Source organism: Eptatretus burgeri, chromosome 3 (assembly GCF_056783735.1).
Source record: "Eptatretus burgeri isolate ZD-2024b chromosome 3, Ebu_testis_v1, whole genome shotgun sequence".
Lineage (NCBI taxonomy): Eukaryota > Metazoa > Chordata > Myxini > Myxiniformes > Myxinidae > Eptatretus > Eptatretus burgeri.
The window spans coordinates 121,369,732-121,396,894 of NC_140963.1; the positions used below are offsets into that span (position 1 = coordinate 121,369,732).

General features: G+C 36.6%; 1 protein-coding gene across 6 annotated transcripts in view; it reads left to right on the plus strand.

Moving 5' to 3' along the window:
- The window catches only part of LOC147030875 (cilia- and flagella-associated protein 57-like), a 187,028-nt gene that overhangs the window by 114,880 nt on the left and 44,985 nt on the right, over positions 1 to 27,163 (plus strand). For 4 of the 6 annotated variants that reach the window (XM_085875405.1, XM_085875406.1, XM_085875404.1 and 1 more), the window contains 3 exons: positions 25,410 to 25,532; positions 25,671 to 25,826; positions 25,928 to 26,068. In XM_085875405.1, coding sequence (XP_085731531.1) covers positions 25,410 to 25,532; positions 25,671 to 25,826; positions 25,928 to 26,068 — 420 coding nt within the window. Of the gene's footprint in view, positions 1 to 25,409; positions 25,533 to 25,670; positions 25,827 to 25,927; positions 26,069 to 27,163 lie in introns of those variants that run through there. The other 2 variants (XM_085875408.1, XM_085875409.1) reach the window with 2 other exon arrangements.

Genomic DNA, 27,163 nt, shown 5'->3' on the forward strand with positions numbered 1-27,163 from the left:
TACAGGAGAATTCATGAGCATGAACTCCTGCATTTTATTCTGATACAAAACTGTTATGTGGAGTGTTGTGAAACGTTTTATTGATATCAGTTTACCGCTACCCCAAAAAGCCGAAAACAGCAAATAGGAGCATGCCACAAAACGTATCTATAGAATCCTGTGAAGTTCAGATAACTTGATATTTGACTTTCTTTGAATGCCTTATGAACCACTCTCGGTGACCAAGGTAAAAAAAATGAGCTTAGATATATTTGAACATTAATTGGCAGAAAACTTCTGATAACATATAGCAAAAAAAACCTAAAAATGCCACTTTTTGGGGAGAAATTTCGAATTTTGGAACAATACCGTAGCAAATTACTATCCAAAACTATATATTGGCAGATGTAGAATGTTCTTACAATCATTATAAGCCAAACCGCATGTCCATAGGACATTCTGGAGGTGACTTGTGGGTATTTTTCCAATTTCCTCCATTTTGGTGAAATAACGGCGGCCATTTTTTAAGATGGCCACCAAAAGGTCATGAAACTACCTTCCTTGCAAGTCCATCAACTGATTTCGGACACTTGAGGTATCAAGCTAATCAAAAATCATGGTGGGGTCTGTTCCCCTTTTTGGTAATGAAACCTGAAATTTTGAGGTCTGGCGAAGGAAAACCAGATACAATATGGCCAACTGGCAGCCATTTTAGTGATAACCTCCCCCCTCCCCCGCTCCTTCCCGGTTTCTAACACGTCCTCAACCATTTCTCAGACATGAATTTACTGATCTTGTTCAAACTTGGCACACATATAATGAATGACTGCCTAATTAAGCACATCCTTTTCTTTGGAGATCAGATCCAAGATGGCCAACTGGCGACCATTTTAGTTCTAAAACACCTGATGTTGAACAAGTCCTCAACCAATGCGTCAATGTGAAGAAAAAAAAAAAAACGGCGAAAAGAAAGTCGAAGAAATTATTGTGCGTAATCTTCCACACATTCCAGCGAACTATTCCACTGAGGTTGTTTGCATTGATCAAATTCTCCCAAAGAGTACTTGACTGATTCGCGAATTGATTTTTTTATAATTTTTTCTTTGTCCGATTTGAACGGAACTTGATACTGCACACCGCAGGAGAATGGTGAGTAAGGTGGCCCTAAAATTTTTGCGCTATCATGTACCATTTTGGCTGTATTTTTGGAAAATACATACATACATACATACATACATATAGACAAATGATCTGAGTGCTTCTTAGTGTTGAAGCACACACACAGGTATTCATATTAGTAGTAGATTAATGGGGTTTCTGGGACATCCATGCAAATGAATGGGGTGAAGGGGAAAAACTCTTTGAATTGATCCCCAAAAACCCCTAAACAGGAGGCCAATTCCTCCCATACAAATGTATAGGGAGAACTCTCTGACTCGAGACCCATCAGGACAAAAAGAGGAGAATGATTTTCTGCCAGAAAAGCTCATGTTAAATTGAGACTGTCTCAGAGCCCAAAAAACCCTCATACAAATTAATAGGGGAAGTTTTCTTGATCAAGGCTTATTTGGTCAAAAGAGGAGAATGATTTTCTCTCCCACTCGGAGTCTTACTCCACTCAAAGAGTGAGCCAACGAATATTTGATCATGTTCGATTTGAGGTAATAAATTAATTTTCCTATTACATTCATCATCATCGAGTATGTTCACAAATATTATTTTAGAACTTCGTTCTTGGTTTATATGTCTTTGTTGAGCAGAAATAAAATGATAAACTTCTCTTAATGCTCTTGTTTGACTACCTCCTGAGCCACATATCATTTTGAGATTATAGTAAATTGTTTTTCCATTGTTTAATTGATAACCATCAAAGTTTTCAGTCCATTCAAGGATATTTATTTTTTTCTTTACATCCTCGAACTTATTTGCAATTAAATTTATCTGCTTATTTGTTTTATCGACTCTTACCCCGGTTATTTCTTCAACAAGACTTATTTGATATTTCTCACATTCATTATGTTTTCCATTTAAGTACCAAGGTTGATTACATCTCCACTCTTTGGTTTGGTTATTGCTTGGTTCTATCATTTATAAATCAGTAAAAGACGGTAGTAGTTCCTCAGCACTTATACTTATAACCACAATGGAGACTATTAATTCCATTCTCTAAAATAAATCTTTTATCATCAAAAGCCCCTAATGCTTTCTTATTTATTTCTTCTGTATATAATTGATGTTTATAACTTCTTATTTTATTCATTTTTCTATACTCTTCCTTCTTTAAGATTAAACAGTTTTAATAATGTTTCAAGTTTATTGTTTCATTTTTTATTTTTTTTCTTTATTTCCTTTAACTTCTTTTTAAACCTTTCAATATTATTGTCAATATATGTAAAAGCATAAGCCTTTGATCTCAATCCTATAAATTCACTCATAACCTTCCCACCCAATTCATCTTTAAACTTACCAATAACCTTTTCGTTATTTGATGAAAACAATATACTATTTTTCTTATAATTACTTGTATCATACATATCAATATTATCAATCATATCCCCATATACATCACTTGTTTTAATTTCGAATATAAAACTATCTGTATCCATATATAACAATGACACATTATTCTTATATTATACTTTAATTTTAAATTATTATAGTAATAGTCATACATAAACAACTTTGACAAATCAAGAATTGATGTTCCTATATAAATAGGTTTATCCATTTCAATACTCTCTTTTTTCAAATGAAAAGCACAAAAGTTCTCTGAAAATACCTCCACCCATTCAAAACTTGGTTTGTTAATTAACTTTGAAGCCTGTTTCCAAGATGTAGCAAGTCTGATGTTTTCTTGATTCCTAACATTTTCCATAGTCTTTCTAAATACAGCATTATTCATTAATTTATAAAAGTCCTTCTCAAAATCTGTTTGCGTTTTTTTCTACTTTTTGTATTAAAATCAATAAAGTCCTTTAACCATGGACGTCGTTTGAATTTCAAAATCCTATGAATTTTCCTCACTCTCAACCCAGCAAATAAATATTATCTCAAGTTCCTTTGATGTAAAACATAACTTTCTTTATCATTAAATGTAGTAAGTAGTTTTTCTGAAGATTTACCCTTTATATTAAATGACTGTTGGTAATCACTTAACCATTCTTTTCTTGGACTTTCTTTATCGGAGGCATAGGGGAGGTCTTTATGTTTATTATGAAGTTCTTCAGGGTATTTTAAATCAACCTCAAAATAATGTCCAACTTCAGCCTCATTCAATTCTTTTTGAGAGGAGATAACAATATCAAGTAAAACTTTTTCATAATGTTTTTCTTTAACCCATTTAAGTTTACCATAAGGTAAAGATTGAGACATGGCCCACCCATACAAATTGTTAGCATCATAATACATCAGGTAAGAGTTGTCCTCATTCTTATTCTAATCAGGAAGATATTTGTTATTTGCTTTAGCATATCTCTTGGAACATACTTGAGATATTCCTCCTCTTTTAGCCTTCTCTATCATTAAAAGCATATCTATATCACTGATTAATTCCAAATTTTGTTTTGTCATTTTTAATATAGCACTCCAAGCCAAACCCGGGGCCATGTAATAGTGAGCGGGGTCTAATCCATAAGAATTTTTATTATGACAGACTGTTGTAAAAGTTTCAAACACATCACTTAATAACAGTACATCATTTTAAAGATATAAATCATGATATTCCCCAAGATTCTTTATATTAAACTTCTCCCAAACCTTTTTAGCTTGTGTATAATCTTCATCAGAAATATGAGTATTATTCAACTTACCAGAGAAACTCTCCCTTGAAGGAAGTTGTGTATCTTTAAACCTTTCAAATGAATCCATATAGTCATACAGATATATTCCCTTTTGCGATAGGAGATCAATCTCTTCTTGATTTGAGAAATATGATTTCAGACTCAGGAAGTTTTTAATATTTGATGCTAACTCAGATAATGAATCCTCCAGAAACTTGTATGTGTCAAGAAATCTGATATGGGTTTTGGGGGGGTGTATAAATTGTTTTTGTGAATGAGATGTATTTTGATCTGTGTTTGGAATGGCGAAAATATTTCCGAATGGCTTTGAAAGTTCATTTATAAATAGATGTGTGTCATAGTGAGCGTTGTTGTCAAGAAAGATAGGAATAAAATTTGGAGGCTTGTAATTAAGATGACAACAAGAATGAGCGGGACCTCTGTATTTACCAGTAAGATGACAATGATCTCTAACTTTAAACTCCTTAATTTTCTCCCCACAAATATGGCAGGTGCTGTTCTCTCTAAATTCCTTTTCCTCTTCCTTTGTTAATGACATTGGTTTATAGGTTTTCACCATTATTTCTCTTTGTCTCATACAATCTTTTTACAATCGTCTTACAAACTCCTTTGAGGCATCTTCTCCTCTATAAAGTTCTAACTTGTTGTATTCATCACCAACAGCTGATTTGATATAATAACAGAAACCACAGGGAGTATGTTTTTGATATATATTTGTGTATGATTTATTTAGATTTGGAGAAACAGTGTCTATCTTTTCAAGGATACTTTCAAAATCAGCATATATCACAAACGGATGTTTTATAGATTTGTTAAAATCTTCGAATGATATGTTTGAACCTGCTTTTGGTAAATTGATTATGGTTGATTGATGATTACTACAATATTTCAAATGTTGATTTAATCGTTCTTTTGTATGAAAGGAGTTGCGACATCTCTTACAAGGATACGTTTTACATTTTCTCTTATATATTTGTGATTTGGTTCATCTTGAAAAATTTTTGATGAAAGCATAATGTGATTTTTCCTTTGAAGTAAAGTGGAGAAGGTCAATGTGTGTTTCATCGTTTTTTATAGTTGTTTGAAATTTTTAATATCTGAATTTTGTTTGTATCCGTTAATCCATATACATTAACAGATAGATTATTCATTTTCTCAAATTTCGGAATATCTCTCAATGACATTGGAAACTTTAAATCTTTAACATTTAATGTATTCTCATATTTCTTATAATGTTCAACCCTTTCAGGTTTCCATTGTGGAGGATGTAAGGGGCAAGAACAGACCAAAGAAAACATTTATTATCTTTGTTTTGAATATTAACAACCGCTTTCTTAAGTTTTATCTCTTTTGGTAAATCAATATAAGAAGAAGCTTGAAGAGGATCTGATTTTAAGATGTGTATATTCTATAAAAATTATTTTTGTGATTGTAAATCCACGACCTACTATAGTGTTATCAACATCTTGTTCCTGTCTCTACAGATCATCGTAAACATCACATCTTACAAAATCTTGAAATGACGAGATAAAGTGTGGGTTTGTCCTCATGTAGGGAGTAGTTTCATCATATTGTCTTACCATTTTCAATTTTACTACTATATAAAACTTAAAAGTTTTCATTTTACTTAATGTGTTTTTAATTATAGTTTCAATACTTTGTTTAACCATATCAACAGCTTCCATGATTGAAGATGGCCCAGGGTCTTGAAAACGAAACAATCTTATTTTTATATTCCCTTTAAATGCCCGATCAGTGTTTTCAATGGAGAATTTAGCTTTCCTTTTTTCATTGTTCTTGTGTTTGCATGATTGCAGATGTCTATTATAATTCTTTTTAAGAATATCATTATCACATCCATCACAATGTTTTGTTTCTTCGTCAAGTGGAGATATTTGATTGAATGTGTGTTTGTTGGTTTGAAGTTGTTTTTTTATAATATTTATATTCGTGATTACAAACATCGCAGTACGTTGTATTCACTATATTTATATAATAACACTTTGATGAAACTAAAATTTTCTTGATGAAAATTTCGTTTAATTTATAGGTGAATCTGCGCTTAAAACAAATTTATCCTCCAACTTTTTTTCACTTAATAAAAACAATGTTTCAAGACACAAAAGACAAGTTTCAACCAATCTCTTCATTTGTTAAAGATACTGAGAAATATGTCAATGATGTAAAATTGAATAAAGATAAATATAATAACTATTGCATAAAAACAATTATTGAAAATAATATGAGTTCTTCAATTTCCTTCAGTGGAAGGGCTTTTAGTATACCTGGAAGAACATCAATTAAGGTATCTCTAAGAAAAGTTTCTCCTCTCCTTCTGGCAATATATTCAAAACTAGAAAAAACAATGAAACAAGAAAAAGTTCCAAAAAATAAACACCTTATGGATGAAGCTTCAGAAAGAAAAGATAAGACCATCTGTAATATGCAAGGAGAAATTTGTATTTTTTTCAACAACCTTAAAGATGTAAATCCTGATGAAATAAAGGATGTTAATATATCAGGTGAAATGACATTTCGTTCAATTGTAGTTCAGGATCATTTTTAAATTACCTATAATTTAAAAAATGTAGTAGTTGAATCTGTTCATGAAAAAAGGATATAGATATCGATGGTAATGTTTCGACTAATTAAATATGAGTCCATTTTCAACTGAACAATTTGAAGATTATGAGAGTGATTATGATAGTTTTATAGATGATTCCGAAGATGAATTTTTGTTTAAGTAAAGTTTTACTTTATAAGTATGCGAGAGTTTGAGCCTCTTGAATTTCCTGATTCTCCATATGAAAAATTTGAGAATTGTCCTGCATGTGATAGAGAGGGATTAAACACAGAGTCAAAAACCTATAAAAAAAATGTATATTCTGTGATTACCTTTGAATTAATGATAATATAAAATATAAAAAAGAAAATAATTGTTTTAGATTTACACGAAAAATGAATTACTTTATAAGATTGATTGGAGAAATGAATGTAAAGTATGAGGGTGATAACACACCTTTCCTTACAAGGGAAGAAACTGAACGTATTAGAGAAATGTTCAAAGGATTGTTGTTATATATTATTCACGATTGTCATTTTCAGGGAAATATCAACACAAGATATTGCATTAATAAAATAATGGATTATCTTGAAATTAAACCTGAACTTAGGATAAAATATAGAGTTTCTAAAAAAGCCAATAATAAATTAAATAACCTGTTTTCCACATATATAAAAGAATGATTTTTTTTTCCCATTTGGGAAAATAAGATAAAATTTAACAACCATAAAAATTTCCCAATTTCATTAAGATGCCTCATAGTTGGTTCAAGCGGATGCAGAAAAACCTGCTTACTTTTGAAGATGCTCCTGACTCCCAACTTTTTAGATTATGATAATTTAATAATTTTCACAAAGTCGAGTTTTCAACCAGAGTATCAACTACTTTCACAAGGTTTTAATGCTGGTCTTCAAAAAGAAGATGTAATCGGTTTATTTAAACTTCAACAAAAACCTAAATGATGATATCATTGAAGATATGATACAACTATTTTGTGACACACAGAAATTTAAAAAGAAATCAAAACCGATAACTTGTATTCTTCGTGATAATACGGATGATATACCCTCTCCCCAAGATTTGGATAAATCAAAAAAGAACCTCGTTATCTTTGATGATTGTGTTAATGAGAGAAAACAAACGGTAATGGACAGCTACTACACAAGAGGGAGACATTGTTCTTGTAATTGTATTTATCTTAGTCAATCGTACTTTCAACTTTCTCGTCATTCCATCAGAAACAATGCTCATACTTTTATTTTATTCAAGTTAAATTCAATAGATATATAAACATTTTTTGGAGAGATGACTGTTCTACATTATGCAGTAAAAAGGAATGTGGGGATTATATGAAGCACACAACTGAAAAATATAAATATATTCTTGTGAAACAAGATGAGATATTAAATGATATTTTCCAATAAATAAATGGATGCGAAAGAAAGAGCAAGAAGATTTAAGGAACATCAAGAGTTGGTTTCAAAAGTTGTAAAACAACAGGAAGACATGAAGAATAAACACAGACAGAAACTAATGGGTGAAGAAGCATTTGAAAGAAAACAAGAGAAATTTTTTAAACCACTTTAAAAAACTTCCAAAGAAAAAATTATCGATGTTTCCACAGTTCCCACAATAGAATATACTCCTAAAAAAAAACTTCAAATAATAAAAGATTTATCAAATGACGGGGGAAGAATTAGAGCATAGAGGAGAATTAGAATGTGATGGTGAAGGATTATTTCAACGACTGGAAGAGATTAATCGACCCCCTGATTATATTGTGAATGCTCTTCAAAACAATGAATATTCAGCGGAATCAAAAACCAAAGCAGGACTCATTCCAACAGAACAACCAGCAATATTTCATCTTGTTCAAGAAAAGGTATTGATATTTAATGATGAATTAAGGTTCTTGGGGTCTGCTCAACCCCCTGTTAAAATAATTCCGAGATTAATGATTCTTCTCACAAAAGATGGAAGACAAACTTCAACTGTGAGGGATGAATCAAAGTATTTTGATAAACCATTGGTTATGAAAAATAATGATGATAGAGTACATATTGATCTGCCGAACTCTGTTAATTATAGGGTTAGTCTTTCTGGTAAACGTAGCAAGAATGAGAAGGAGAAACACATTATTCATGCTTTAAGTGGGCTTGGTTCAGGTGTTAGTTTTTTTTTCCAAATGACCCATCACAATTAGTTAATCGACTGTTATTGTTGTTACGTAGTAAGAAGGCTGGAAATAACAATTGTTTTAATGAAGCATCAGCCAATTTAGACCAGTTGATGAACATGAAAATAATTAATGAATATCAATATAAAGACATTTTATCTCATATTAAATAAGATGAGAAGCACAATCCTGAGTTTTCATTTCACAACAAGCGACCACACATCTTCATTCCCATACCCACTACAAATTGACCCAACAAAAGAATATGAGGCATCTTTATTGTCCATGGAAACTTATAATACGCCATTTAATATAAGTGAGAAAAATGACAAGTTTAGTTATAATCCTGGAAGTGCATACAAAACGATAACAGTCTCACCCGGAGCATATGAGATTTCTCAAATATCTTCTGAAATTGCTCGTCTTATGAAAGAACAGGGTGATGAACCCAAAAATATTGTCATAGATATTCAAAAACATGCTTCAAAATCAACGATTAAACTTAAAAATAACGACAAGGTTGATTTCACAATTGACAATTCATTTAGAGAGTTATTGGGTTTCTCCTCAAAAATGATTGAAAGTAATGATAAATACGATGGTTATGGTGAGGAAACACGAGTTGGGAAAATATAAAATAATTACAGGGGATGGGATGTTCCTTTCCCCATACTACAAGGGTGAAGGTATGTATCTTGGTAGAGGATACTATAAACCGAAGAGAAAAAGGGGTGTCGGACATCAATTTAGAGGAGATGGGATAATTGATACTCTAATGGGTATCGGTTCAACTTTTCTTCAACATAAAGACCTAATTGGTTCAACTGCTTTTGCTGTGGGAAATGTAGCAGATGCTGCAAAGAGCATAAAAGATGCCCAAAAGGAATCTCATAAATTACAAGCAATTAAAGAAATTAAGAAAGGCAAAACTCAGTTGTCTCCCCAAGAACGACAGAAAATAATTCAAATACTTGGGTCAGGGTTTCAAAAATTTAACATCTTTTTTCCGAAATAAATATAAGTAAGGAAGCAATTGATTGTATCTTTGATTTGGATGACACTATTATCATCTCAAACTCCACTAAAAATGAAGATTACTTCATGGTAAATGCAATAACTGGAACAGACTGGAATGCAAGTGGTACAAAAAGTTTGAAATAAATAATTAACAAACTTATTTGAATCTATCCGAAAGTTTCTTGTTGTGTAAATTTACATTCACTAAGGCTGGGAATAACACAGACGCTACACTCGTAAATTATTTCTTCTGGAAAATGTTTGAGAGTGTTCGTTTGTACATTGGAACACAAGAAGTTGAAGCAGTTGATTATGTCTCTGTTGTATCTGAAATGATGAAATTTACACTATATTCATTCAGTGATAGAATGGGAAAGGGGTCTGTCGAAGGTTTTATTCCTGATATGTCAACGGGAACAACCACAGACCCTGGATATATTCAAAGGAAAGGAGTGTATAATGATGATGCAAAAGCAGTTAATAGTTTTGCTGTGGCAGTTCCTCTTCAAGGTATATTTGGATTTTGTGATCATGATAAAGTTCTGTATGGTCTTAAAATTAGATTTCAACTACAAAGGAATGACAATGAAAAATAGATTACTTTTTTGGTGTTGGTAGTGCTTTTGGTGAGCAGAATAAATTTGTAATTGACGAAATGAGTTGTTATATTAGTGAATATACTCCTAATCTTAAAACAGAAGAGATGTTGAATCGAAGACTGAACTCAAAGAAACCACTCAGTGTATCATACCTTAAAAGAAGATGTCAACACGTTAAACTAAACCAAACCACTTACACGTGGAATTTGGGTGTTCTGGAAGGAAAGCGACGATATCTGTGGATCATTTTTTAAAAAACAGATGGTGATACTGCGACTGATAAGAATAATGCATTGAGTGATAATGCTCAGGTGAAACAACTTCGTGCTTCTCCAGATGGAACATTTTATCCATGAGATAGATTGGAAATTAATTGGGGAAAAAAATGATTATGCTGAAGCATACAAGTCTTACCAAAAGGTGTGTGAAAGTAATGGAAATAAAGAAGTTATTTTGAATGTGACAGCATTTAAAAGTTTGTGTACATTCTATGTGTTTGATCTGAGTGCTCAAAAGGAAACTATAAAGTCGAATCGAGTGGATACTTCCCCATACATTGAAAGAGGAGAGAGTGAAGAAGTTGATACATATTGTTTGCTTTTGGAAGAAACAGAATTACAGATTAATACAGATAATGGTGTTATGATTCGTGTCACATAATTGTTTGTTCAATAAATGAGTGGCAAAGTACCAAATGGGGTATATGTTAATTAAATCAATCTTCATAAACTATCATCTTGTGTTCAAAATCAAAAGCCTTGGAAGATTAACGTTTATACAATTCAGAGAATAGGAGCAGTAGGAATTGATGTTTTGCTCACAAGAGAACAGGTTAAAATCTTGAACGATACTGGTTCACTTAAAATTAAAATGAAAAAACCAATGTTGAAAAAATATTCAATAAGAGAGACAAGTGGAGGATTTCTCCCATTTCTAATTCCTTTATTTGCTGGCTTAAGTGCGGTTGGAGCATTGACGGGTGGGATTTCAACAGCTGTGAAAACTGCCAACGAAAGGAAGGCTCAACTCCGGACTCAAACTGAATTAGAAAGACATAACAAAGAGTTGGAGAAACAAATTAGTGGAAGTAGTGTAATTGTAGATTTCGCTGAAAAAGTTGAAACTCTGCCTGATAAAGCGAGATTGTTAGTTGGAGATATGCTTTCTTCTATCGCACAAGCAGGTGTAAAATTAACCAAAAGGGGTAATGGATTATATCTTTCTCATAAATAAATGAGCATTGATGAGTGGTTTAAAGAATTTTGGAAAGAATACAACATCAAATTTACAGCTTGTCAAATATTGTAAGAAATTAAAAATTCATAATGTGGTTATTTGTATGAGAGATGAATTAACAAACGTGCCTCAACATACAAAGAATATTATTATGAATTTAGAAGATAATAATGGGAATGGTTCTCATTGGGTTTGTATTTTTAATCGTCAAGCCAAATATTATTTTTATAATTTTGGTCATCCACCACCTGTTGAAGTCATAAAATTCTTACAGAATGGTGTTTATCAAACATTTCAAGTCCAAGAATTAAATTCCAAGTGTTGTGGTCAATTATGTCTACATGTGTTATTTCAACTCAACAAAAATAAAAAAATTTATGACATTATTTTTAATCTAATATAAATGACTTATGTTGGTAAAGATGGTTCTATCTTTGGTGTATCTCAAGAACTGGATCTTGATTTATCAAATTTTTACACAAAGGCACAGGCTGAATGACAGAAATATAGTATCACATGAAATATTAATATGAAAAATGCTTGTAAATTAAAAAATTATCCAAGCCCAATTGACGCGAATAACTTGGTGAGATTAAGCAATTTATCACAACATATTTCCTTAAATAAAACGGCTGTGTATTGCAAAGATACAGAAGTGTTGATTTTATCTCCAGATCATACAGAATTCACAGTTCAAATTAAAAAAAAATTTATAAAGAAGGGCATCTCGTTGCATGAGAATATAACAATGGGGGTATGATATGAATGATTTAGGGTATAATTGGTCATTTAAAATTGACCTAGAAGACCTGGAACAATTAAATCAGTCTCGTAAGGAAGAATATTATCCACTTGGTATAGAGAATGAGTTCTTGTGGAAGCACGATTTGTAAACAACAAATAAAAGAATTTAATAAGGGTAAATATAATAATGGTTTTGCCCTATTTTATATCATTAAAACAGAAAAAAACAGGATTATATATCATAAGTAAGGGAATACAAAATGATTTAACTTTGGGAAGATGGGGAGGTGTTTCATGTCATAATATTATTCTGTCATATATTTCTAATACATAAATGACAGCAAGAAGGCTTCAAGAAAATTATCATTTCTGAGTCCAAGCATACCTTCAAGAAAAGGGTATTCGGTATTTTAATAAATATGTTCTACAACATAAGAATGAGGTATTTTCAATAAAAGATTGGCATTATGCTGATGTTGATAAACCAACAACTTTGGATTTAATTAAAATGTTAAATAATGAAAAAATTATACAGTTAAGAAAACGTGAGGCTCTTTTCGAAATTCAAAAGAAATTTTATTGGTTTCCTGTTGTAAAAAAAATTATTTTTGACACAGGAGTAACAAGAAATCCTGATCAATATATGTATGATATTCTATGGGGTGTAAATGATTTAAGGATAGTAAGGGACGAGGGAGGAGTTGAAGAGAGAGAAGAAGAGAGGGAAGAGGAGGAAAAGGAGGAGAGGGAGAAGAGAGAGAAGGAGGAGAGGGAGGAAAGAGAGAGAATAAATAAATATCAAAATATGGAAACCGGTGAGATTAAAAAAGTATTGGGAGTATTACAGAAAATAAATAAATCTCAACTCACCGAGGAAGAAAACAAAGAATTTACATATCTATTTGCAATATTTTCAACAAGACTATTGACATCGTTTTCAAGTGAAAGATATTGACGTTAATTAATGTTTTTCATTTTTTTCTTAAATAAATGGAGGAGAGAGTAAAGACATTTCTGAGGATTCTTTATGTTTTAAAAATTAAGATTCAAATGTGCATGTTGGAAACTAAGAAGGTTTTTGCACTGTTGGAATTTTTCTCATAAATAAATGAGTTATTGTCTCAAATGTAAAAAGAAAACTAACACTAAAAATATCTCATATTTTAAAAGTAAAAATAACAGGGTTATACAAAAAGGAAAATGTTCGGTGTGTGGTTCAAAAAAAAAAAATCAAATCAAATCAAAAATTTATCTCTAAACACAAGCTCGGAGGAGATATACAAAAGTTTTTATTAGGAAGTAAATTTACAACTCCTGGAATACCATGGGAATTACATCTACCAGGGTATTCTTTCTGTGGTCCAGGCACAAACTTCAATAAAAGATTAGATGAGGCAGACAATCCTATACCATGGAGTAAACCCATCAATAGGGTTGATGAAGTGTGCATGAGACACGATATTGATTATGGGAATACCACAACTTTGGAAGAAAAACATGAAGCTGATAGATAAATGTTGTATAATTTGTCTCTGATACAAAATCCAACCTTGAGAGAAAAAGTTGATAGGTTCATCGTGAAGAAGATGATCAGTGCTAAATTGAAACTTGGACTTGGAAATTCAAAAAACTCATAGGCTCTAATGATGTCATTAAGACTGAAGAGCAATTAGCTGATTAATTACATAAACCAATATTCACAAAGTATCAGAGAAGGAAGGTTTATTCCAAGGAAGTTGACTATATCTGGTCCGCTGACTTGATTGAACTCAATAATGATAAGGGATACAAGTATGCTTTAACTGTTATTGATTTGAGGAGTAGACACGCATGGGTTGTCCCTTTAAAAAACAAAACAGGGAATACTCTTATGTTAGCCTTTCAACAGATATTTAATAAAAGTAAGAGAAAACCTAATAAAAAATTGTGGACTGATGAGGGTGGAGAGTTTTAGAACAAGACATTTATGAATTTTCTAAAAAATAACAGTGTTACATTATACAGTACCGTTAATGAAGGAAAAGCCGTTGTTATTGAACGTTTTAATCATACCTTAAAAGAGAGACTATATAAAAAAATTCACACAACTCGGTTCTCAACAATGGTCATCTTTTATTCAGGATATTGTAGATAAGTATAATGACACGATTCACACGTCAACGAATATGAAGCCATCAGAAACATTTACAAAATTAAAAGATAAAAAAGAGATTAATGTCAAAAAGCCTAAGTTCAAAGTTGGTGATATAGTCAGAATATATAGATGGAAATCTCATTTTGAAAAGGGTTATACAAAGCGGTGGACGAATGAACTTTTAAAAATTGTTGATGTGATAGATACAGTTCCTTGGACTTATAAGGTATATGATTTAGAAGGGGAAGATATTTGTTTCATTTTATTCACAGGAATTAAAAAAGACAAAACTAAGCAAATAATACTCATGGGAGCAACAGGTTTGCGCTTCACTCCCCTCTACTATACACCATTATTGACACTCAAGGACCAAGTCTGAGGTGTATAACAGGGTTAAATTAAAAAATATATATTGTTATGGTTGTGGAAATTCGCAATACACCATAAAGGATCCTTAGATCAGTTATGATGATAAGTATGTGTGTAGTTAGATTTCCCCACCGTTGTTTAGAGGGAATTTCCTTGTTCACCGGGCTGCGATCCTTTGAGATAGCCGTGTTTCTGTTCTATCGTTATTTTGGATCAAACCTACAACAGCACCACCTTCGCCACTTCCCGCACTCCGAACGCTGTTCTCTACGGACCACGCTACGACCCTTTCCGCGTTGGAAAGGGTCCGAGAACGTGGGCGTACGGCACGTGGAGAAGAAAACCAACAACGCCTGTGGGGTTTTCCTGCCTAATTTCCCCGCCTGATGCTTCCGCCTGAATCCCCCCCCCCCACCATGCTTGGTGTGAAGGGGAGGGGTGGGGCAGCTCGCTCCCGATTGGTAGATGCACGGCGTGAGGCGGTCGGAGTGGGGGCACGCGCACCCCCCCCCTTCGAGAGCTTTCTGGAAACGCCTCGAAGAGAGGTGGAGCCGAGAACGGGGCGGGGCCCCACTCCATAAATGGCGGACGTGTGTAGGGTGCTTCCTTCTTTTTCTTCTTCTTCTCCCTCGTGGATCTGACTCCCTCCTCTCTCATTCTGGTCCTGTGCTCACGGTTTTGGTGGGCGGCCTGCCCACGGAGGCACGGACGGGAGATGCGGCAGCGCCGGTGGTGTGGCGGACCTGCGCGTTTGGGCGAGGAGTGCCGTAGAGAGCTTGCAGACCGCGAGAGGAGTCGGGGCCAGGCGCGACCACGCTGACGGTCGTGGGAGGAGGACTCGACGGCCCAAAGGGAAGTCACCATTTTCTTTTCGGGGTTTTGTATGTGTGTTTGTGGCGCCAGTCTCCATAAGTAAAACAGTTTAAGTGCTCGTAAAAAATAACTAATAGTCGGTTGTAGTGCTTTTGCCTTGCTCATGTCTTTGTCCCCGTCCCATGCACGATTAATTTTCATTGCATTGCCTGTAAATTGCATGACTGCCCCTTGCTTGTGTGTTATAATAAATGTCCTTGCTTGTTGAACTGTTTCCCGTTTCGTTGCGTCCTTTCCTTTGTTTGAAAGTTCCATCTTGCATCACGTAAGGGATTGGTAGTGGGTGTAGACACCCAATAAATAATCACGAAACGTCGAGGTCGACGATAACTCTACTCGGTTATCCCTGCAGCACGGAACGAGCCGCTTAAGCGGTTCGTGTCCGGAGTCGACCTGCGGCGTGGTGCAACTCCTCGGTATGCTACCCGCGCGGGTACTTAGGTATATCGACATTCGGCAATTCACCCTATTTCGTGCGGGTAGAATGCGGACTGGGTTGTGGTGAGGTTAAACCCCCACCCGTGGCTAGCTCCTTGGCGGAAGTTCCAAGAGGGTCACGACTGAATTGTCCGTTCCGGTGGGCGACGCGTTGCGATTAGAATTTCGTGGCCGATCGTACGCCGGGCGGGCGAAATTGTTTGTTGGTGTGTGTGCAATGAGGGACCTTCTTCGATCTGTGAACCCCAAACACAGAATCCTCAACTCCATAGTCAAGGCTTAACTTTTCTTTGTTGGTGTGTGTGTGTGTGTGTGTGTGTGTGTGTGTGTGTGTGTGTGTGTGTGTGTGTGTGTGTGTGTGTGTGTGTGTGTATGTGTGTGTGAGATAATATAACTGGGAGCATAATTAATCAACCCTAACCCTCACATTCAAAATCTCAACCCCAACGCAAACCCGCACATTCAAAATCCTAACCCTCACATTCAAAATCTCAACCCCAACCCTCACATTCAAAATGTCCACCCCAACGCAAACCTCGCCCAACAAAATGTCTTTTTTTAAAATACGTATTTCAACAATATATATTTTTAATCTTTTTTTTCTCCTCTTCCAATTCTGTTTTTTTATGGCTTTCAAGTTTGATGAAGTAGAAAGGGGGAGTAAGAACCTTCCTGCATCTTCTTCCCAGATCTAAAAGTATATATTTTTTGTTTTTTTCTCTTTTTCCAATTCCATCTTTTAAGGCTTTCAGGTTTGATAAAGTAGAAAGGGGGAGTAAGAACTTTCCTGCACTTTCTTCCCAGAACTTTCTTGATATTGCTCTCATCAAGCACCATCCAACAAAGAACCACATCGATAGGTTGAGATCCCCAAGAGTCTTGGTAGAAACCACATTTCAAGTCTCCAAAATAAACCCAACTTTCCAAGTCTCCAAGGTATAACCACATTCCTGTTGAGTTTCCAAGAATCGTATCACATTGTGAGTTATCAAGCCAGAACCCACATTTGAAGTCTCCAAAAATATAACCATCTATCCAAGACTCCAAGGTAGAACCACAATTTCCAGAAATGTTGTGGGTTTCAGTGATAGATCTTACATAGTATAACTGTGGATCATCAAGGAAAACCCCATTATTCCAATTTTTATGGGTTTCAGTGATAGATCTCACATAATATAACTGTGGATAATCAAGGAAAACTCCATTTTCCCAATTTTTATGTTGTTCAGTGATAGATCTCAAATAGTATAACTGGATCATCAAGGACAACTCCATTTTTCTAATTTTTATGTTGTTCAGTAATAGATCTCACATAGTATAACTGTGGATCATCAAGGAAATCTCCATTTTTCAAAATGTCTGAAATTTGTGTGTCTCCAAGGTAGGTTCCATATTTAGAACCATCTTGGCAGAACACTTTTCCCGAGTCTCCAAGGTAGTTATTTAAACCATCAAGGCAGAACTCATTTCCTGATTTTTTCAAAATTTGTGAGTCTTCATGGTAAAACTTGTATTCTGGCTCATCAAGGTATAACTTGTTCAGTGGGTATTGTCTTGATAACGCGCAATGAGTACTATTGTTTTAAAACTCTTTTTCAGGATTTTGCTGGTCTCCAAGGTATAACTCTTTGGTTGGGTCATCAAGGACAAGCTCGTTGTGTGGGTCTTGGTCGCTCACAAGGTCTTCAACCAAACCGACAATTTCGCCCTAAGTTGTGGCAAAAGCAGTATTTTCATTTTGTATTTCAGAGACAATTTCCTGTGAGAGAAAATAATAATGTATTAATTAAGTGATTTAATTATTAAATGATTATATGCTTAAATCAAACTCTGTAAATAGGAAAATAAAATCTTACCTCAATAGATAAGAGGTTTGAATCCAGTTCATCAACTTGAAGGTTTAGTTCCATACAAGTAGTAGAACTCCAAGGAATTCCAAAATCATCCCACTCAAGATCAGCACTGCACTCCATTGTCAGTAAAAGTAAAAAATGTTTAAAATGGAGTCTGGGTTTGAAGCTTTTCTACAGAAAGACTGGTGTGTGTAGTTTCCTTTGGAAATTCCCTGGGCAAGCCCAGGCAAGCCTTCGTTGGGAAATTTTTCAAAAGCATAACATTATAGAATTTTCTAATGAATTCTTTGTGAGTCAGAGATTAACTGGAAATGATGTAAGAGTAGGCGGGGCTTAGAAAAAGTGGGCGTGGCTTATAAAAATACCTCATGGAAAGTGGGCAGGGCTTAAGGAAAAGTGGGCGGGGCTTAGGGAAAGTGGGCGTGCCTTTGAAAATACCTCGAGAAGTGGGTGGGGCTTATGAAAAGTGGGCGTGGCTAATGCAAAAAATAATCTGAGGCTCAGGAGGTCGTCAAACAAGAGCATTAAGAGAAGTTTATCATTTTATTTCTGCTCAACAAAGACATATAAACCAAGAACGAAGTTCTAAAATAATATTTGTGAACATACTCGATGGTGATGAATGTAATCGGAAAATTAATTTATTACCTCAAATAGAACATGATCAAATATTCGTTGGCTCACTCTTTGAGTGGAGTCAGAGTCTGAGGGGGAGAGAAAATCATTGTCCTCTTTTGACCAAATAAGCCTTGATCAAGAAAACTTCCCCTATTAATTTGTATGAGGTTTTTTTGGGCCCTGAGACAGTCTCAATTTAACATGAGCTTGTATGGCAGAAAATCATTCTCCTCTTTTTGTCCTGATGGGTCTCGAGTCAGAGAGTTCTCCCTATACATTTGTATGGCAGAAAATCATACTTCTCTTTTTGTCCTGATGGGTCTCGAGTCAGAGAGTTCTCCCTATGTATTTGTATGGGAGGAATTAGCCTCCTGTTTAGGGGTTTTCGGGGATCAATTCAAACAGTTTTTCCCCTTCACCCCATTCATTTGCATGGATGTCCCAGAAACCCCATTAATCTACAACTCATATTATATAACACATGTGTGAATACCAAAGGAGGTACCGGAGTATATCGCATTGTCAATAAATATATAAATCTGAACTCTCATATCTTAGTTTCAGTTAGAGAGATAAATAAATAATTACATGGGGGTCGTCTCTGATGACTTAGCCTGGTGTTGGCGTCGTGGTTAGGGTAGCGGCTTCGGATCCAAAAGGTCCTGAGTTCAAGCCCCGTTGGCCGCTTGAATTAATACACACCAGGAGGTTGACTCAGCCTGTCATCCTTCCGAGGTCGGCGAAGTGAGTACCAGTGTACTGGGCCCGGTGTATGCCCCGGTTAAAATAGGTATACCATATCCCTGTGTTGTAAGAGGTGACCAGGTTTGCATCAGGAAGGGCATCCGGCGTAAAACCTGTGACAAATCATTATGCGGATCATAACGGATGATCCGCTGTGGCGACCCCCAACGGGAGCAGCCGAAAGAAGAAGTCTCTGATGACTGTTTGGAATAAGAGGCAACATATCTGCGCTTTCTTCGTGATTGCAACTGTAAAAGCAGCAAACACAGTGTTCGAGAGAATAAACAGTGTGTTTGAGAAAACAGGCAGTGTCATTTAACATCGTCATATTTTATTACTAGCTGAAGTACCCGGTAATACCCGGGAAATTTGCCCTATTTTCCTCACGCTAGTTAGACTGAGACATTAGTTGTATGGATAAAATTAGGAAGGCTTCTTTTATTCCTCAGATTTATGGAAGGAAGGCTTTATGCTGCCGTAATCCTCAGATAGGTCAGAGTTGAAGGTGGCCTTGAGCCACTCAATGTTTCTTGCAGCAGTGGCAACTATCCTTGATGTCCTGCCAAAACCCGAACCTAGAAAGCTGGAACGTGAGTTTTGTGCTTCTCTCGCCCGTCGGTGTGACGCTCTATTTGCAGTTCGGCGATGCTCTCTCTCTGCAGCCGACTCTGCTTGCCTGGCTCTTTCATGAGCAGATATATCAGCAGTAAGACGAATCTCTCTCTCTCTCTCTCTCTCTCTCTCTCTCTCTCTCTCTCTCTCTCTCTCTCTCTCTCTCTCTCTCTCTCTCTCTCTCTCTCTCTCTCTCTCTCTGCAGCTGACTCCGCTTGCCTGGCTCGTTCATGAGCAGATCTATCAGCAGTTAGCTGTTGCCGTGCACGTGCATTTCGAGAATTCAAATAACAGGAGGAGAATGGGTATGTTTAAAAAGTCAACAAATACGAACATTTTGTATTTCAAAAAACCCTAGCGTTTTTAACCATGAACCCTTTTGTTACGATTAATACGCTGGCGCACTATTCGAAAGCCTTTTTTTTTAATGGAATATATATATATATATATATATTTTTTAATATATATATTTTTCATTTTTATGGAAAGCCACTTAGCGCATCCTGGAGCTGAATGTTAGGTCTATATGTGTGTAAAGTTTCATCAAGATCGGTTCACTGGTCTAGGAGCTTATTGGTTACAAACAAACAGACAGACAGACACAGACAGACAGAAGGACTGCCATTTATCTAGTAAATGTATATTACCTTTCACGTAAATCTTCAAAAAACGTTGATACATTGGGTGGAACAAGAGGCAACATACCTGCACTTTCTTTGTGATTGATACTGTAAAAGCAACATGCACGCAATTCAAGAGAATAACCAGTGTGTTTAAGAGAACAGGGAGTCTCATTTAACATCATCGTATTTTATCATGTATATTACCAAAACGAAAATCTTCAAAGAATGTTGAAACATTGGGTAAATTCTGTGATCTCCATCTCGGAGGCAGGTTAATAATAAATATATTTAGGTCATTGTGAAAGTTATGACCAACAAACTGAACTTAAGTCAGGAACTTAGTTAGATCTTCCCATTGCTTGTGGAGGTCATCAGCATAACAATCCACCTCATCTATGAGCGAATTTTAAATGCTGTAATTAAAAGAAAAATAAATAATTAGTTATATAATTAATCATATACAATCAAAATAAAGACCAATTACTGCACCATAGTTCCAAGAAGGAAGCCAGACGTAACAGTACACACACATACAACACATACACACACACACACACACACACACACACACACACACACACACACACACATACACACACGCACACACACACACATACACACACGCACACGCACACGCACACATACAAACACACATATGTAAACACCACACACATATATATATATATATATATATATATATATATATATATATATATATATATATATATTGTTGTAGATTCTCGCCCGCCGGCATGCGGACGACCGCTTCTAGCCAATGGCGGCCACTCTCGCCCACCGAACGGACAATCCAGTCACAGCCTTCCGGATCAAACGCCGAAATCCCGCTACGGGTGTGTTTTGGATGCACACCACAGCCTAGTCAACACTCTACCCGTGCTACAGGGTTAATCGCCGAATTGTCGATATACCTAATTAATTGCGCGGGCAGACTACCGAGAGACTGTACCTCAACGGGGCCGCTTGGAAACGAGCCGCTGAAGCAGCTCGCTTCGTTTTGGGATAACCGAGCGGGGTATTATCGCGCAGCCCCGTTGGACCCGATCACTTTATCGGCTCTTAAAAAGCCAACTATATTCCGAATGCAAAACGGCAGTTCAATGGAGGGAAAAGGACGCAACGAACAGGTTTACATTCACACAAGCACATTCATTTGCACACACAACACATATGCAGTCATGCATGCAATCAGGCGAGGAAAACAAAAGCAATGCAATGTCCAAGCACGCAATGAATGGAGGTAGGGACAAGACGCGAGCAAGAAAAACAACGACCACCGTTCTATTAATTACGTACACTTATACAGTTCTACCTACGGACATGGCGCCACAACGTTCATTCAAAAGAAACAAAGAAAAACCCCAGGAAAGACAAGGGGTAGACTGGACCTCTTGGGTCTTTATTTCACGGAGCTGTGATGACCGCAGAAGCTCCGTGAGGCCGGGCTGGTTACCTTCACCTTCGAGGTGCCTCGCTTGGGCGACCCGCGACGTCCCATCCTCACCGCAGCTGTCGTGACCGTGGTCAGGCCCAGGCCTCGTTTGACGGCCTGGTGATTCGGGCCCAGCCGTCAACGCCTCAGAGGAACGAACGGGTCTTTTGCTCTCTTCGAGTTGATGCTCTCTTTAAGAGCCTGTCCGTCCCTCAGCACCGCTCGGACTGTCCCGAAGCCCGATCACCTCGGACCGTTCGATGCTGGCTGGCGACCTCTCTCCGGCTCTCCCCACGTTCCGCACACGAACGTGCAGTTCTGCGCGGCACGGCAGGCTTGGCCGCGCTCTCAGCTCCCATCTCCTCTGTGAACCCAGACCTCCACTGCCCTCCACTGGACTCGAACCTTGCTCTTCACACCACTCCAACCCCGACCGACGGAACTGCGAGTTTGGCGCTCTGCACGTTTTTTTATAGGGTTCGTGAGGCGAGGTTTGATCTCAGCTCTTTCACCTCTGACCCCCACTGGCTCCGCCCCTCTCGATCCCCTGATCCGAATTCCGAGGCGAAGCTCGGAGCGAGCGGACATGTTTGAAATCACCATCGCTGGCGCACACAAAGGAGAGTGGACGTTGCGGAGATCACCGACCCTGCACAACGAGGAAACCCCCGCGTCTGTTTGCAGCGATCTCGCCGTGGCCGGCGCAAAGATGGCGGCGCTTGCGGAGTTGAAGGTGAAGCGATGTTGTTCGTTGTTGGTTATTGGGGGAGATGTGGTTTAGGAGATGGTGGCTGTGGTTGGCGTTGTAAAGAAGGTGGTTGTGGTTGGCATTGTGGAGACGGTGGTTGTGTGAAGGCGGTTGTGGAGGAGGTGGTTGTTTGAAGGTGGTTGTGAGAGCGATGTTGGTGGTGGAGGTGGTTGTTGTGAAGCGGTTGATGAGAGTGATGTTGGTGGTGGAGGTGGTTGTTGTGAAGCGGTTGGTCTAAAATAACGATAGCAAAAGAATAACGGCTAACTCAAAGATCACAGCCCGGTTTCACAAATAAAACCCTTAGACATCGGTGGGGAAATCTATCCGAACACAGACTTATCGACATAACTGATCTAAGGACCTATATGGTGCTCTGCAAATTTCCACAGCCGAAACAATACACACACACACACACACACACACACACACTCACACTCACACTCACACTCACACTCACACTCACACTCACACTCACACTCACACTCACACTCACACTCACACTCACACTCACACTCACACACACACACACTCACACACACACACGTAAACACACAAACACATATATGATGTACTGGTAAGTATTTACAAAAGCTATTTTATTTGAAGTTATAACCTTAACTTGTAAGCAATTTACTGATTTCCCAACTGCTCGGATCATCAGCTGGGCACTGTTTTTCAAGGTATATGTATTAATAGAGCATGATGCTGTTTACAATGATAATATAAAAAATTAACAGTTTGCAATGCTGTAATAAAAAGGAAAATAAATAATTAATTTCATAATTAATCATATACAAGGTTTTCATTAACAGTTTTTTCGTGTATGAAACTTAGCAATATTGTGATGGGGAATTATATTCTTCATCAGAGGAAAGATTGCAAAAAAGCAAGTTGTCGTTCATCTCCGTTGGGCCAAAATCTTTCATGTTGGAGAAACGTAGCTTTATATAATGTAAAAAGTATTTTGAGGAAGTGAAACACAGTCTGACAGTATTTCGGGAAAATACTGGGTGCGTTGAAAAACAGGAAAGAGAGCAATTAAATGGAGTAAGTCTGGGAAAATATCCAAGTTGGGCAAGGCTGTCATTTCCCTGAAATGAAGTGCTCAGACAAAAGCATTAAGAGAGGTTTGTCATTTCATCTCTGCTCAACAAAGATACTTGAACCAAGAACCAAGTTCAGGTATATTCAATGGTGATTAGTGTTGAAAGAAAATAAAGTTATTCCTTAAAATAGCACATAAATATTGATGAGATCTCAATTTGGTTAAATAAATTATAATCATATGAAAGGAATGCGAAGCCCATCCCCGCAGGGAAGTCATGTCAAAAGGTAGGTGTTTGATGAAATAATGTGTTCCCGTTTGAAAAGGGGAAAATAATATGAGTGAATGTAAGCAAACAAATTTTGCGACTTTTTGAAATGGGACACATTACTGCATCAAACCCACCCTTTTGCCACTGCTCACAGATAATGAATGATGGCTTTCATATGCACGTCTTTTTTTTGGAGATCAGATCCAAGATGGCTGACTGGCAGCCATTTTATTACTTAAACGTATCCCCAACCATTTCTCCGACATGCATGGTCCGATTTTGTTCAAACTTGGCACAAACACAGTACACAATAGCATACACTTGCTCCTAACTTTATTTTGTGATGTGATCAAAGATGGCCAACTGGAAGACTGGTGGCAATTTTAGTTGTAAAAAAAAAACCCGATGTTGAACATGTCCTCAACCATTTCCAGACATGCATTTCCCGATGTTGTTCAAACTTGGCACATACATAAAGAATGATGGCTTGCATATGCATGTCATTTTTTTTTCGACACCAGATCCAATATGGCCGACTGGTGGCCATTTTAGTGATAACCCCCCCCACCCTTTCCCGGTTTCTAACACGTCCTCAACCATTTCTCGGACATGCATTTACTGATCTTGTTCAAACTTGGCACACAGATAAGGAATGACGGCTTAATTAAGCACATCCTTTTCTTTCAAGATCAGATCCAAGATGGCCAACTGGCAACCATTTTAGTTCGAAAACACCTGATGTTGAAGAAGTCTTCAACCATTTCTCAGACATGTATTGACTGATCTTGTTCAAACTTGGCACACAGATAATGAATGATGGCTTACATATGCATGTCTTTGTTTTTTTATTGCGATCAGATCCAAGATGGCTGACTGGTGGCCATTTTGTGACTTAAATCTGTCCCCAACCATTTCTCAGACGTGCATGGTCCGATTTTGTTCAAGTTTGGCACAAACGCAATCGATGATGGCGTCCATATACCCTCATTGTATTTTGTGATCTGACCAAAGATGGCTGACTGGTAGACTGGCAGCCATTTTCATTGTACATAAATATGGGCTAGCCCTTTAACACCACACAGCAAATTACTAAAACAATGGGGACGATGACATTTTATGTCTTTTTTACTTGTTGATTGGGTAAGAACAACTGTGTTTCTGTACTTCTGGGCTGGGGGCACTGTTTGTGTTGCCACACCCTTTTCGCTTGACACCCTAGATGGTGTATGGGTAAGGTGTGTTTGGAACCTGGTTGTGCTTAATGAGAGGACAGATGCTGTTTATCTACGAGTGTGTGTGTGTGTGTGTGTGTGTGTGTGTGTGTGTGTGTGTGTGTGTGTGTGTGTGTGTGTGTGTGTGTGTGTGTGTGTGTGTGTGTGTGACGTTGCTTGAAGGGGAACTTACAATTTGAGTTTAAATGAGTAGGCATAGCTTTAGACTAGGAAGAGGTGTTTGAGTGATTCATTGTTGTTTGCACGTCTTACCCTTTGTATGCTGACATGTTGTCTGTACAGGTGTACGATAAGCGTATGTTGTTGATCCGGCTGAGCAATGACCTACAAACCTGCATGGACTCTCTCCAAGAGCCCAATGTTCTGCATGCCCACCTGAAGGAAATGTATGCTCAATATCCAAAGGTGGGCAGGTTGTGTCTCTGTAACCAAAGCACTGGCAAGATTGTGTTTCAGTTACGTGTTACTAAAGCTATCATAAAGGATGATATAGGGTGCAAGATGGCTCTAGAAGTTGAGTTTGATACTTATTTGTTGCAACAGGTCAGATGTCATGAATGGAAGTATCATCCAGAGGATGAAGAGAAGGCAGAACTTGGGCGACAGAGACAATTCCTGGAGCGGAGCTTAGCTTCCCGGCTCCCCCTTCTTCTTTCTGATGCAACAAGCAGCCACAGTGAGGCCCTGCATACATTAAAGGTTTGCAAACAATTTGAATTCATTTTACAAGAAAAAACTTAATAAACATCACTTTCCAACTGTACTTATAATTGGATTGGCTGTCATTGTTTACCTCACAGGAAAATGTTGACCTAATTCATAAGATATCTGAGTTGCGGAAGGAGCTCCATGCAGCCCGACTGCAGAACAAAAGTGATGCATCAATACAAGGAATGTCAAGGTTTCAGGGGAGAGGGTTGAGAAACTTCTGGGTTTTCTATGTGAGTTTTCAAAGAAGTGATGAGTCTAGATTGTCACACTGCAACACCACAGTGGAGTGGGCTGGGTGGACACCAACCAGCTGAGAGGAACACTGGAAGACATTTTCCACCACTTCTGCAGCACAGGTTGTTCATGATGTGGGATTTTAAAATTTGAATGCACGTTGCAGGAAATGCATGTTGCATACACTGAAGGCATCACTGCAGTGTTGCAGTGTGACAATCTATAAACCATCCAGGGTGGCAAAGTAAAGGGGTTTGGCCACACAGACAGTGCCCCAGAAGTACGAGAGTAAAAACAAGAAGAAAATGGTTGATTTGTCTGCCATGAAAGATGAAAATGTGCTGACCCTTTGGGCTTTACCCTGTGTTGAGGGGAGATATATAAGATACATATGTTAAAGAAATCTCCCAGATATATATATATATATATATATATATATATATATATATATATATATATATATATATATATATATATATATATATATATATATATATATATATATATATATATATATATATATATATATACATATATATATATATATATACATATATATACATATATATATATATATACATATATATATATATATACATATATATATATATATACATATATATATATATATATATATATATATATATACATATGTATATATATATACATATATATATATATATATATATATATATATATATATATATATATATATATATATACATATATATATATATATATATATATATATATATATATATATATATATATATATATATATATATATATATATATATATATATATATATTGGGTGGTCGCTCGACTATCCTTTGTCTCACGTTTTCCGTCTGTTTGTTTGTATGTAATGGACAGCTCTGGAGGCCAGAGGAGTCAACCGGTTTTGATGAAACTTGACTGGTAGGGCTAGACTAGGATCAAGTTGTATGCTTTTGAGCATCCATGCTATGGACACCACCATTGCCTCGCAACGGGACTTTGAAATTTTTTTTAAAATCCGAAAAATATTTATATATATATTTTTTCGAATATCAAAAATCGGCTTCCGTGCTTTTATGCGCACTATAATCAA